This window comes from Esox lucius, unplaced genomic scaffold (assembly GCF_011004845.1).
Source record: "Esox lucius isolate fEsoLuc1 unplaced genomic scaffold, fEsoLuc1.pri S26, whole genome shotgun sequence".
Lineage (NCBI taxonomy): Eukaryota > Metazoa > Chordata > Actinopteri > Esociformes > Esocidae > Esox > Esox lucius.
Genome location: NW_022995024.1, coordinates 27,405 through 41,700, shown reverse-complemented (window position 1 = coordinate 41,700; position 14,296 = coordinate 27,405). Strand labels below are relative to the sequence as shown.

At 51.3% G+C, this 14,296-nt stretch overlaps 1 protein-coding gene across 1 annotated transcript; it reads left to right on the top strand.

Annotated features, from left to right (window-relative positions):
• Window positions 1-2,564, top strand: LOC114830252 (piggyBac transposable element-derived protein 4-like). The gene is made up of 2 exons (XM_034291282.1): window positions 1-1,409; window positions 1,556-2,564. The coding sequence occupies exons 1-2, from the start codon at window positions 407-409 to the stop codon at window positions 2,554-2,556; spliced, it is 2,004 nt and encodes a 667-aa protein (XP_034147173.1). The 5' UTR covers window positions 1-406; the 3' UTR covers window positions 2,557-2,564.
• Window positions 2,565-14,296: the final 11,732 nt, after the last annotated feature.

Sequence of the window (14,296 nt, the reverse complement as noted above, 5' to 3'; positions counted from 1 at the left end):
GGGTGTAATTGATGGATTCGGGTTAAACTCTGCATCGGTTTCTTCGGGGCTGGCATGTTGATTGCATCTCTGTGGTCCATTTGCAATGTCTTACCAAATCGCAGAGCTGTGTTTAAGCTGTTAGCTTTCACCGGTGTTTCACCGAAAACATTGATAGCAGCACAATCCTCCATGTTTTTGCAATGTGTAGGTAAGTTCGCTCGGGCAAGACTGAATGACCAACCCCGATGTCGGTGTGGTCTAAACACATACCCCTCCCCGGGTCCGCCCGACCCGCAGACAGCCTTCCCTGGCCCTAGCGTAGCCCCGGGAGAAACAGATACTAACATTGGTCCGTCCGTCCCCCTCCCCCCCGCAACCGTGCGTGTGTACATCCCGCTGGCTCGGTGTCCAGTACTCGGATGCGATGGCAGGAGCCGCTAGGTGCACGGCGAAACAGGTACTAGAACAGATTTTGGCGAATCGCCCGTCCGTCCCAGATGAGGACGACGATGACGAAGAGGAACAGGAGGAGGACGAGGAACAACAGGAGAACGTGTCAGAGGAGGGCTCGGAAGCGATGCCCGGAGCCGCCAGGTGCACCGCAAAACAGGTTCTAGAACGGATGTTTGCGAATCGCAGGCATGCCATGGAGGAGGGCGAGGAACAGGAGGAGGGCGAGGAACAGGAGGAGTGCGAGGAACAGGAGGAGGGCGAGGAACAGGAGGAGGGCGAGGAACAGGAGGAGGGCGAGGAACTGGAGGAAGTGTCAGAGGAAGAAGACAACCAGGAACACGAGCCGGAGGACGAGGCTTCCTCCTCCTCGTCGGACCAGGAACAAGAGCGATACGCTCCCGAGGCGGAGAGAGATACGTTCCGGTCGAAAAACGGAGCAATCGCGTGGTCCTCGGTCGCGTGTCCCAAACAGGGCAGGCCGCCACGAGCGAACGTGGCGGCCACGATGCCCCCGGGCCCCACGGAGCACGCGGTCTCCCACACGCGGGACGTAGCCTCCGCGTTCCTGCTGTTCATCACACCCGCGATAGAAAGCGTGGTACTGGAGATGACAAACCTGGAGGGCACTCGGAAATACGGAGACGGCTGGAAGGCGATGGATGCGATCGACCTGCGCGCATACGTGGGGCTGCTGATCCTTGCGGGCGTATTCAGGTCCCGAGGCGAGGCAGCGGCCAGTCTGTGGGACGCGGAGAGCGGAAGGCCCGTGTTCCGCGCCACCATGCCTCTGAAACTCTTTCACACGTACTCCAGGCTGCTGCGATTTGACGACCGCGAGTCGCGCCTGGAGAGACGCGCAACGGACAAACTCGCGGCCATACGAGAGGTCTGGGACAAGTGGTCCGAGCGGCTCCCGTTCCTCTACAACCCGGGCCCTCACGTTACGGTGGACGAGCAACTTGTCCCGTTCAGAGGTGGGTAACGCACGGGTAACACGCGCAAACGCACGCTAGCGGTGCAGCGGTGCATTTCTAGGAAAACCTAGGGCCGCCCAAAACCCTGTGACTAGCATGATCATCATCATCATCATCATCATCATCATATCTCCTCATCTCCCCAGGTCGTTGCCCTTTCCGCCAGTACATGCCCAGCAAGCCCGCGAGGTACGGGATCAAGTCGTGGGTAGCGTGCGATGCAAAATCCAGCTACGCGTGGAAGATGCAAGTGTACACCGGGAAGCCCGCCGTGGGCGGACCTGAGAAGAACCAGGGCATGCGGGTGGTGCTCGATGTGACAGAGGGGCTCAGGGGACACAACGTGACGTGCGATAATTTCTTCACCTCCTACGAACTCGGACAGCGGCTCCTGGCCAGGGGGCTCACGATGGTGGGCACGGTTCGCAAGAACAAGCCCGAGCTCCCGGCCGCGCTGCTCGCGACCAAGGGCCGAGAGGTGTTCTCGTCCAGGTTCGCTTTCACACCGAGCGCCACTCTAGTGTCCTACATGCCCAAGAAAAGCAAGAACGTGGTACTGCTGAGCACGCTGCACACAGACGCCCACGTGAGCGAGCGCCAGGACAGGAAACCCTCCGTGATCTTGGACTACAACAGCAACAAAGGAGGGGTGGACAACCTAGACAAGTTGGTCGGAACCTACAGCTGCAGGAGGATGACGGCCCGCTGGCCCTTGGTGGTGTTCCACAACATAATCGACGTGTCCGCTTACAACGCCTTCGTGATATGGAGGGAGCTCAACCCCGGCTGGATGACCCGTAAGCGGAACAAGAGGAGAGTGTTCCTGGAGCAGCTGGGAAAAGCTCTCGTGAAGCCGCTCATGGAAAGAAGGGCGCGTATCCCGCGCACACGCTCGTCCGCTGAGCTCGTGAAAGCCGCGCAGGGCGCTAGAGCAGGTGATCGCCGCGAGGGCCTGGAAGCCGCTGCCCGTGCCCCTGGCCCTGCCCCTGCCAGTAAGAGGAAGAGGTGTCAGAGCTGCCCGCCCAAGAAAGACTGTAAAACCCACACGGTGTGCAGCGGGTGTAAGAGATACGTATGCAAACGCTGCACCCACGCTTACTGTCCCACGTGCGCCGATTGGGGGTTTACACAAGAAGAGACGGCCTGACCCGGGGGGGGAAAAAAACGATCTCTGTCACCCACGGTTAGCATATCGGTCGATGCGCCACCCATTGTCCCTAGGTAGAGAATCAGCGTTAGAATCGCCCCTTTTCCCTTGGGGTCTCTCTTACCCGAGGTTATACAGCACCCTGCCCTGTCCCTTTGGGTCTCTCTTACCCGCGGTTAGACAGCACCCTCCCATTTCCCTTGGGGTCTCTCTTACCCACGTTTAGACAGCATCCACCCCTTTCCCCTTGGGGTCTCTATGTCCCACGGTTAGATAACACCCTGCCCTGTCCCTTGGGGTCTCTCTTACCCACGGTTAGACAGCACCCTACCATTTCCCTTGGGGTCTCTCTTACCCACGTTTAGACAGCATCCACCCCTTTCCCCTTGGGGTCTCTATGTCCCACGGTTAGATAACACCCTGCCCTGTCCCTTGGGGTCTCTCTTACCCACGGTTAGACAGCACCCTACCATTTCCCTTGGGGTCTCTCTTACCCACGGTTAGACAGCACCCTCCCATTTCCCTTGGGGTCTCTCTTACCCACGGTTAGACAGCACCCTACCATTTCCCTTGGGGTCTCTCTTACCCACGGTTAGACAGCACCCTACCATTTCCCTTGGGGTCTCTCTTACCCACGTTTAGACAGCATCCACCCCTTTCCCCTTGGGGTCTCTATGTCCCACGGTTAGATAACACCCTGCCCTGTCCCTTGGGGTCTCTCTTACCCACGTTTAGACAGCACCCTACCATTTCCCTTGGGGTCTCTCTTACCCACGGTTAGACAGCACCCTCCCATTTCCCTTGGGGTCTCTCTTACCCACGTTTAGACAGCATCCACCCCTTTCCCCCTTGGGGTCTCTATGTCCCACGGTTAGATAACACCCTGCCCTGCCCCGTCCCTTTGGGTCTCTCTTACCCACGGTTAGACAGCACCCTCCCATTTCCCTTGGGGTCTCTCTTACCCACGTTTAGACAGCATCCACCCCTTTCCCCTTGGGGTCTCTATGTCCCACGGTTAGATAACACCCTGCCCCGTCCCTTGGGGTCTCTATGTCCCACGGTTAGACAACACCCGCCCCTTTCCCCTTGGGTCTCTATGTCCCACGGTTAGATAACACCCCACCCCTTTCCCCTTGGGGTCTCTATGTCTCCCCGGGTTAGACAACACCCTGCCCCGTCCCTTGGGGTCTCTCTTACCCACGGTTAGACAGCACCCTACCATTTCCCTTGGGGTCTCTCTTACCCACGTTTAGACAGCATCAACCCCTTTCCCCTTGGGGTCTCTATGTCCCACGGTTAGATAACACCCTGCCCTGCCCCGTCCCTTTGGGTCTCTCTTACCCACGGTTAGACAGCACCCTGCCATTTCCCTTGGGGTCTCTCTTACCCACGTTTAGACAGCATCAACCCCTTTCCCCTTGGGGTCTCTATGTCTCCCCGGGTTAGACAACACCCTGCCCCGTCCCTTGGGGTCTCTTACCCACGTTTAGACAGCACCCTACCATTTCCCTTGGGGTCTCTCTTACCCACGTTTAGACAGCATCCACCCCTTTCCCCTTGGGGTCTCTATGTCCCACGGTTAGATAACACCCTGCCCTGTCCCTTGGGGTCTCTCTTACCCACGGTTAGACAACACCCTGCCCCTTTCCCCTTGGGTCTCTATGTCCCACGGTTAGACAACACCCCACCCCTTTTCCCTTGGGTCTCACCGACACGAACGAGTTGGGGTGTACACAGCAAGGCGTGAACTGACCCGCAGGACACGGGGGTATGCACGGAACGCAAGGGCGACACAAGGGTTAAAGAGTGGGTGGAGCGGAAATGCTAAACAAAACATGGGTGGGCACTAAACAGGGGGGGCATTTTAAAAATCACCTCCCTCCAGCCAGAGGAGCCCACCAGCGGTACCCACCTCCCTCCAGCCAGAGGAGCCCACCAGCGGTACCCAGAGTTGCCAACACGTAAGGTTCCGCCCCAAACAATGGGTAGTGAGTTCATATAAAAGCTGTTACGTAAATCTCATACAGTTTGCTACAGCTGAGCCTAGACATTCGTACACATTCACAGTACAGACATGTGTAGCGAGGGTACTAAAGAGAGAGCTCCCATTGAGATGGTGACAATGCCTGTTTCTTCAAAAATTGAGAAGGAACACAGGAACACGTAGAAGGTGGGACAAGAGAGAGCAAGGTAGTTGGGGTATTTCAGCAGAGCCGTCGCTCAGTCAACTGGCGCGTGCTCATAAACGCATACGCTCAATCTGATATTGAAACATTGGCAGAGAGGTTGAACAACCTCACTTGTGACTATGTGCACATGTGGGTGTGTCCTGAATCAGAGGGCCCCGAGCCAGGACGAGTGTGTATCTGCCATAGCATGGACTTAAATGTGTGCCCTTCTCCGTACACTACCATTCGTGTATGCTTTGAGTCCAAGAAACCTATGACAGCCACGGAAACATTGGAGTTTTTAGGTGTTCCGTGTACCTTGTACATCCCTACCCAAGAGGAGGACTACTTGAGATTGGGCGTACTGTTCTGTAAGGGGTCTCTCGTGTTCTATGAGAAGAATGAGATGAGATATGTACACATATACCGTGACAATGTCACGGTCTGCAGCTATGTGACCACCGGTGGCCATCGTAGATTATTAGATCGTTTGAGCTGGGAATTCCATTCTTCTGAAAGCGGACCAACGTGTCATCCGAAACTGGATTTCTTCTTCGATTTCTACCGTTTCTTACACTTACACAACTAAAGGATTTTAGTTGGGAGCTGCTACTCATGTATACCGTTTCCATGTGTGATGTGTTACCTTACGGTATGTGTTAAGTGTGCGCTGTACACAATAAAACCATTTTAAACTGGTTCTACTGTTGTCAAGGTAGTGTTTTGACTTTCATTTGGATCTTTGTATGTTTCAAAACTCTACATGTGCTCATATAATCACATATTAATTATTGTACATTAGCAGTCTCACAGGCACCTCAATGCTGAATATAGGACGTGATGGCACAAGTTACATTACCACACCAGGAGACATCGATGATATATCGCAAGTGTACAGGGAATGAAAGTAGCGATGACTCTGACATTGAGTTTGTTAGTGACAACACAAGTAACGAAATGATATTCAACCCTGTTCGGGGTACAGTGGCTCTATCTCTGTGCGCGATGCTGGGGATACGGTGCAATAAACAGCCTCTGGTTTATAGAACACATTATACTAAGTTAGGGGTTCCCTGCACGAAAGGGAACATAAAAGGTGATGGGAATTGTTTCTTCAGAGCAGTCAGTGAAGCGGTGTCTGGTACAGATGAGTACCATGGAACAATCAGAGATCACGTGGTGAAGCAGCTAGAAAGCGAAACAGAGAAATATAGTAACATTCTGCGAAGTGGATACCCTTCAGTAGCAGAGTACATTAGCAAATCCAAAATACGTAATCTAGGAACTTGGGCCACCGAAGTGGAACTCCAAGCTGCGGCTGATCGTTTGGGTGTTAACATATACACATACCACACTGACCGTTGGCTTCAATACTCTTCCTTTTCACAACTGGAGGATCAAGGGATTTATCTAGAGAATCGCGGGGGTCATTTTGAAACAGTTGTTTGTGTCAAGAGGCCTCGGATGACGTTTTGTTATGGTTACTGCAAGGCTGAGAGAGGTGGGAATAGCGATACACCAGGTACGAACATATCATGTACTTTGCAACACTCTGTGTCCCAGAGTGTTTTGCCAGGTACATGGTCCGGTCCCGAAAATGTTCGGAAACGTAAGGATGATCACGCTTACTGGCAGGGGCGTGAACAGGAGAGTCGTAGGGGTGAGTCTGAGGATATCGGCAACCAAGAACCCAAGACTCGTTCCAACCATAGCCTTGCGTGGGAACCCGATCAAGCTTACTCTCAGGAGCATGATGAGCACGAACCTGAGACCCTGGGCTACGGTTCAGATGAGATCGGGGAGCAGGAACCCGAAACCCATTCCGGAAATAGCGTTGCGTGGGAAACCGATCTAGCTTACTCTCAGGAGCACGGTGAGCAGGAACCTGAGACCCTGCCCTACGGTTCAGAGGACATTGGGGAGCGCATGCCTGAAACTCGTTCTGATCATTGTCTTGTGTGGGAGGGTGAGGAGCATGAACATGAAACCCAGAGCTACGGTTCAGAGGACATCGGGGACCGCGAACAGGATACTCTGTCCGACCATTTCCATTTGTGGGAGGGCGAGGAGTACGCACGTGAGACCCAGAGCTACGATTCAGAAGACATGGGGGACCTCGATCCGGACAGTCTGTCCGAGCATTTCCCTTTGTGGCAGGACGATCAAGTTTACTCTCAGGAGCACGAAGAGCACGAACGTGAGAGCCAGGGCTACGATTCAGAGGACATGGGGTACCGCGATCCGGACAGTCTATTTGAACATTTCCCTTTGTGGGAGGACGAGCAAGGTTACTCTCAGGAGCACGATGAGCACGAACATGAGACACAGGGCTACGATTCAGAGGAGATGCAGGGCCGCGAGCACCATACTCATTCCGAGCATAGCCTTGTGTGGATGCACCATGGTGATCACGGCTACTATCAGGAACACGATGAGCATGAACAGGGGAGTCAGGGCTACAATTCTGCGGATTCCAGGGAGAAACTTAATTGGTCGGCTTTGAACAGAGAGTGGCAATCCTTTTTAGACTGGCTTGATCACAACTGGTGGGGCTCGGTACCAGAGGAACAGATTAGGTCTTACTTGGATAGATCAAAATGTATGCATAATGCTCTCCCTGTTGTCGTATCAGCACACTTTGGTGACATGCCAGGTGGAGTGTGTTCGGTTACGGTAAAGAGAGCGGACAAGATCATGACATTTCATGTGCTCGCACGTGAAGGATTTTACATGTGTACTGAGTTGATACATGGTGACTTCATAAGTCCTATTGCGATAATAAAACACTGGGATATGTGTGAAGACAGAGTCCAACTGCACTTACAGTCTAGACCAATGAGAATCCACGCTAATACAGAGTACTTTTCTGTATCACATATAGCGCAGGAGATTTCTCGCATGATAAAGTTGCTGAAAGGCGCATGGTGGGGGGCTTCATACGTAGGCTCCGAAGGCTCTTCCCGTTACCATAAGGTGATACAGCATTTACAAAGGAAAACCAACCTGTACACCCACACAGCGGCAGTGATTCATAATATGAGTAACAGGACTGTGGCATACCTGTTCGAGATTGTGACTGCTACTGGGAAGAAGTGGATTGTTTCTTTTGATAATGTTGGGTTTAGAGTTGGGACAGGAGTGCATTTCACCAAGCTAACACAGGTACTAGCCCACATCCACAGCATGAGCAATGTCATTTTCGTGAACCGGCCTTGTCTGAGATCTAGGTGAATCCAGCTGCGTTCAAGACTGATAGATGAAAATTAAAGCATCTATGTATTAGAGCACCGAAGCAGGGGAACGATATATACAGTTTACATAGACTAAAACACATGACACTAGAAACACGTTACATACATAAAATCAAGATGACCTTGGTCCATGTCTAATGTCATACCCTGTGCTTGCAATGTGTATATCAATGCCAGCCCATGTATGTGTAATTGAAGTGTACACTTGTTTTTTTTTGTATCCCTTGTTTATAACATATCATGAATAAAACAGTGATCACCCACTTGTTTAGGAGATGTTGTTTCTTTATTCAAATACATTACACGTATCATTTCTTTCATAGTAGAAGGTATACCATTCACTTAAGGTCATCTGATTATTTAACATAAATGTTAACAGAGTCCTCCTGATCACCACATCGTTTGCCAACTGTGTGATGTTGGAAAGACATTCCACTTGTTGTTGCTGATCCTCATAATGGTCCCCTGTCACCAGGATATCGCTCAGCTTTCTGTACATGTCAGAGAGAGTTGATCCGTATATTATAGTTAGGGTCATTCGCCCGGTGATTTCACCTATGTTCTCCGAGGGGCTCTGTATTACCACTTTAACGTGGGGAGTCTTTTCGTGTACTATAGCGAAGTTATCTGCATACTCGCTCATGGTTTGGTATAGTGAGGAGATGTATTTCATCACAGCATATGGGATTACGATGTTTCCAGTGTACCTGTGTCTAGGAGGGAAAGAGGAACACTCAATGTCTTGGAATGATCTGTTCATGGCCATCTCCTGAGTGATCCGGTGTACAAGGTGGAGGTTGTCAAGAGAAGCAGATCTCAAGAGAGTCAAGAGATTTCTGAGAGCTTGATAGTCATCCTCAGCGTCACGTTGTTGGGAGGGAATGCACATGCAGTTGTCCGCACAAGTAGGGAAGGAGAACGCGTTAAGTCCACCGGCTCCTTTCATAGCGCGAGCAACGCCGATTTGGGAACACAGTTCGCACGTGAATTCAAACTCGCTTCTGGTGGACCCGGTAAGGACATCGTAAGCCCCTCTCGCTCTGTCCGAGGCCCAGAGGCTGTTGGACATCATGAACGCTAAGACATTTACGAGAGCTTGCTTATTGTCTTCATCGTACACAGCTAAGGTGCGAGTGAAAGGTATAGTTTCGGTGCCCGCTATCTTCACGGAGGAGCCACGGGTGATGCCCAGCTGCCACTTGGATGAAAGCTTGCACGGATCGCTCGTAAGCACCCTTTTTTTGTTTTCGTTCACAACAGTGAACCTGACTGGAATCTTTTCCAAGGTACCTTGCTTGTACGCGGTAACGGTCATGTTGTCGATCACAAACAGAGTGCTGTACTCCCCAAAGGTTATGAGATCACTCAAATCGATTTTGAACACCACAGGCTGATGTGCTTCACTGACCCTAGTCATGGTGTGGGAGAAAACATACTCCTTCTGACTGAAAGACATCTTCAACTGAGTTTAGTAAGCTGGGTAAGGATAGGATACATACACTATCGAAAGGGGTCTGCGTAATGTGTGTGTACGGAAGTGTCTATATGAGGATTTCGGTTTTTTTTCCGAATCACACACACAGGGGTATGTTGATGGGACCGGACCCAAGCGAGGGTCAAGAAAGCCAACGTTTTTCGTTAACACACTGTCCTATCTTTCTCCTCTTATCTTGACCATAAACACACAGGAGAAGCCTGTGCGCTGGAACATTGTTTACGAACAGGTCCCTGTAGAAGTTTTTACAGCCTGTGCAATGATAGGTCACCTCCCTGCAGTCAGATTTAGGATGCTTCCTCTTGCCGAGCTTGGCTTGGATTGGGTTGAGCCACTTCTTCTCCTTAAAGGTCTCGAGCCATGTTCGAATGAGGTTCGTGTCGGAGCAAGAGTAGGGCATGATGCAGAGAACAGACTCTGGGTACATCGCGGATGCTGAGCTGAACGCGTCTGGCGTGTGTATCTGCAACATGAGTACGGTCTGGTATAGAAGACTGGACAGGTCAACTAGAGTCCTCTCACACAGCTCGCTTCTCGTTATGGAAAGTCTACCATTTGAGGAAGAGATCCCAGCATCTCTCAGCATGACAGTTGGCACCGAAAGCGAAATTAACGCGTCCGAGTTGGGAACAAGGCAAGAATCTTCGGTTCCGAGAGACACTATGCTTTCAGACATTGCGTGTGTGAGCTTTTTCCCAAGCAAAGCACTTAGGTTCCTGTAGAGATCACAGGGCTTTAGAGACATGTCCTCAGTGATCACCTTGATACAGGCCTCGAGTTTCTCACCTGGAAAACGAGCAACAGTCTCCCTGTTTACCCTTAGGCGCTCCAACTCCCGAGTGCCGCAGGCCGGTATCATGTGTTCGGGACAATTGTTCATTACGGTGTTGAACACCGCGCTTGCCCTCTTCAACCTCTGTCTGACAGAGGTGATCGAGGTGAGCAGGTGCTCTTTACAGTCATCCAGGCTATGGGTACCCAGAGCAGAACTATACATGTAGCGGGGCAAGCAGTAGTCTATGATGCAGTGAGCCACAAGCTTCCCACAACGGTTGACCAAGGTACGGTCAGCGTAGTGTGCTATCAACACCCTAGAGTTGGCATAACATTTGTTTAAAGGCTGATACGGGTGGGGTATGAGCTCTGTGTGGGAAGAGGACCCGAGATCGGTTCCCCGGTGCTGTCCTTGATGTTCATCCGAGTTGTCATCACTTTCATTTTCGGATCCGGGTTCGTAATCATAGCCATTATCTTTTTCAGAGACTTTGCGTGATCCGGAGCGCTTGACCTCGCACATGAGCGAGCCTCCGAACATCGCCATGATACACCCTCTCTCGGCCTGGAGGTTCAACGGGTATCTGTAAAAAGCAGCTTCGCAAGGGTTACACTTGTGATACTCGTTGCACTCTACAGGCTTTATGGACATGCCTGTTATCTGCTGTAGCCAAGTCTTTACAATTTCCACGTATGTGGTTTTTACGCTGGAGTTGCCCACTTTCAAGCGATCCAGCGTTTGTTGACTAAATCGCTTGTTCTTTGCGGATTTGATGAGACTGCTCCAAGGGAAGAACCCCGCTCCCATCTTGGAGGCGATGAGTTCAGCCGCTTTGCACGCAAGCAGGTCTCTGAGGATGGCCTGGGTACTTGAGAACATGTGGTTCATACAGTATTTCCAGTCCTTGTACAGCGTTCTGACCGTGAGAGTATTGTACTTTCCCGGTTCGTGATCACGTGCGGGGACGAGTCTCGTTGACACCGCAGAGAAACCAGAGTCCAGTTGCAACGTAGTAACATTTTCCACTCTATAGGCAATAAGAAACGTGCCAGCTCGATTCAGTTCCAACCACTGACCCAGACCGTTCACGCTGGGTTCCCGTTCCAGGTACAGGATAACGTCTCCGGGCCTAAGTTGGTGCCACGGGGAGGTGGAAAAGCACGAGAGCTGGTCCCTCTCTAGTTTGATACAGTCTCCCCTCATCACGCACGCTATGAAGGTGTCCGTTACCGCGGAATCACAAGGGGAGCGCATACTTTTGAAGGCTGCCAACCCCCTGACCTTAACAGAGACCGAAGAAAGATCACCTGTGCAGTTCACAGCGTGAGTGAGAGCCACGTAGGTCTTCTTGGCTACGTGGCAGTACACAGAGCAACTGTTTTCATATTCTAGCTTGACTCTCCTGTCTTTCACGAAGGGCCCGGTCACATCCGCAAAATCTTTGGATCCTGGGACACTGGCCACATAGACTGGGTATCCTTCCTTGGTAATTGTTCCTTTCGGGTCTCTGACTACCTTTTGGTGTGTGTTACCTCTGCCTATCAAGTACATCCTTTTGAGAGTGTCCTCCACCAATTCTGTGTGCACATAGTCCAGAAAGGCAGGCACCTGCACGCTAGCCCGTTTAAACTTGTCGCTCAAAGCTGCACGCGCATTACACGCAAAGCTCTCAAGGAGTCCTTCCTCTGCCTGGGAAACGCTGGCCTCTCCGCTGCGTACATATACATCGGACACGTTACTCTCAGCAATGTCCCCTGGTCCGTAGCCAACGGAGACCATTACACTGTCCGTGTCCCCGTAGACTACAGGGCAGCGGTACTGGTAGAACCTAGAGACGCAGTTGTTTACCACGGAAATCTGACGCCTACCGTGTCCGGATATGAGAGGACCGCACGGGTGGGGAGCCGTTCCATAGAATGAGTTAGCCAGCACTTTACACTCACCCTCCTGTGTCTTGTAGTACGCCCGCTCAGCCTCGCTGATGTCAGGGTTCTTGAGTTTCATCTTGAACTCGGTTCGCTGGTTGAGATAGTACTCGACTGAGGAAGATAAAATGGCCGGAGCACGGACAAAAGCACCCTGGCTATTTTCGTACTTGAGAATGAGCGTTGCGTACTCAAACCCTTCAGCTTCCCAATTGTAACACACCCAACCGGATAGATCGTGGGGAAAATTCACGGGAGGCCAGGGGATGGTGGTCTCAGGGGAGATATTGAGAGCACACATGATGGACGGATACATACTTGAGAAGTCAAACGCGAGTTCCAGGCCCATCCCGGGTCCTGAGTAGTGTAGACCCGTGAGAGGTTCACACACTGCGCCCCCTTTCCATTTCTCGCTTTCTCCGTTGTCAGAGTTGTGCTTAGGATCCCATCGCAGGCGGCTGTTTAATGTCATACCCACGGGTCCAGCTTTCACTCTGAGAGTATCGAGTGTAAACTTGAGTTGAGGGATCTGAACCGAGTGAATACTCTGCACGAAGCCACCAAAGTTATCCCCACGCCCGTGTACCACCACGTCTATATTGAGAGTGGTCCTACATCGATGGAACAGAGCAGATACGGGATTGAGGACTTTAGCCAGCCTAGCGCACAGCTGCGAGTCTACCAAGTTGTAGACGAGCACTGCAAAGAGACTCTTTGCTCCCATTGTCATCATCTCGTCCATTTTAGAATAACCTACGTCTGCCAGCTTGCAAAGCTTTCTGGGTTCCTTTGGGGGCTTCCTGTGCAGCTCCCTCACCTTGGTGATGACAAACGGTGCCACGTCATTCAACTTCATGCTGGTGCACGCAAACTTTATCTCTCTGGTCCCGGCCATCCTATACAGATCTACGATGTTCATACCGCAGCTGTTCATTTTAAAGTGTCCCAACTTTGCTTTCTCTTTGTTGAACTTGTCAATGTGCACAGATATCATGTGGAGCTTGTACTCGGTCAGGGTCCCTTTATGTAACAATGGATTTATGCTAGCAAGCATCTCCTTGTACATTTTCAGGTAACGAACATTTTCAAACTGGAAGAAAGGTTCCACGTCCTCTGCCAGGGCCCTGGTCACAAAGAGCCCGTTCCAGTCTCGCAACAACGAGACACACCGTTGCTTGGTAGCTCCGTGTAAGCGCTTGGTGTAGTTTGGGTCCGCGTAGAAATGGACCCGCTGCTCGATCACCCGGATGTCAAACTCAGCGTTATACACGTACAGGAGTTCTATACCGTAGTGATGTAACAGTTGGATCATTGTCTCCAAGAGTTTGAGTTCACCGGAGCACGAGTAAAACTTAATCCTTGAAACAGTGTCTATTCCTGCGCGCTTAGCAAGTTCATGGTCCGCTTTTGGCTCAGGGCTGTTGTGCGTTACCTTACATTTGTTAAAGAGAACTATGAGCTTCTTCCTGTGATGGTCGGGTGAGGTCTTGGGTATATGGGAGTTCAGGATCACGAGAGACAAGCAGGTTATCTCGTGTTGCTGGCCTGGCATGTCGGGAGCAAGAGCAGGGATTGATACGTTCTTACTCTGTCCTGGGAATTGCTTCCTGCTCATGTTTAACTTACAGATAATTTTATTCCTGCACGTTGTCATGTCCGCGATAATTTGCTCCGTACAGTAGGGCTCCCTGTAGGAGAAAGACTCACACTGTAGGGACTTATCTCTGTAAGATTTGTCGAATACAGTCTCGATATCCAGACACGCTGCCTTGTAGAAATAAGGCAAGTGTTTACTGTCAAATAGCTTAGCCTCAGTATCCGATCTGTCATGATCATACACAAGTTCTGAGATTGAGAGGACCTGGTTCAGTTTGTTTCCAGGTATGAAATACATCCTGCCAAACATAACCTGGGAGCATAGGGCAGCTGTGTTACCATCACGAGCAATGTAGTAGCCAGAGTCCGGGCACAAGTCTCCGAAGGTCAGTGCACCTCTTACGGTTTTTACGTACTTTTTGGCCAAGGATATACACTTGAGCGGGAACACCTGAGCATTTACTTTTCGCTTAATGTCATCATGAAGAACATGGATGTTTACAGGCGCAGCAGCAAAGTATTTTGTCCAC

Bases quoted from the DNA above. Each gene is read 5' to 3' on its own strand.
- LOC114830252 (XM_034291282.1), top strand. From the start codon at position 407: ATGGCAGGAGCCGCTAGGTGCACGGCGAAACAGGTACTAGAACAGATT. The intron at 1,410-1,555 runs GTGGGTAACGCA...TCATCTCCCCAG, and splicing joins GCAACTTGTCCCGTTCAGAG to GTCGTTGCCCTTTCCGCCAG.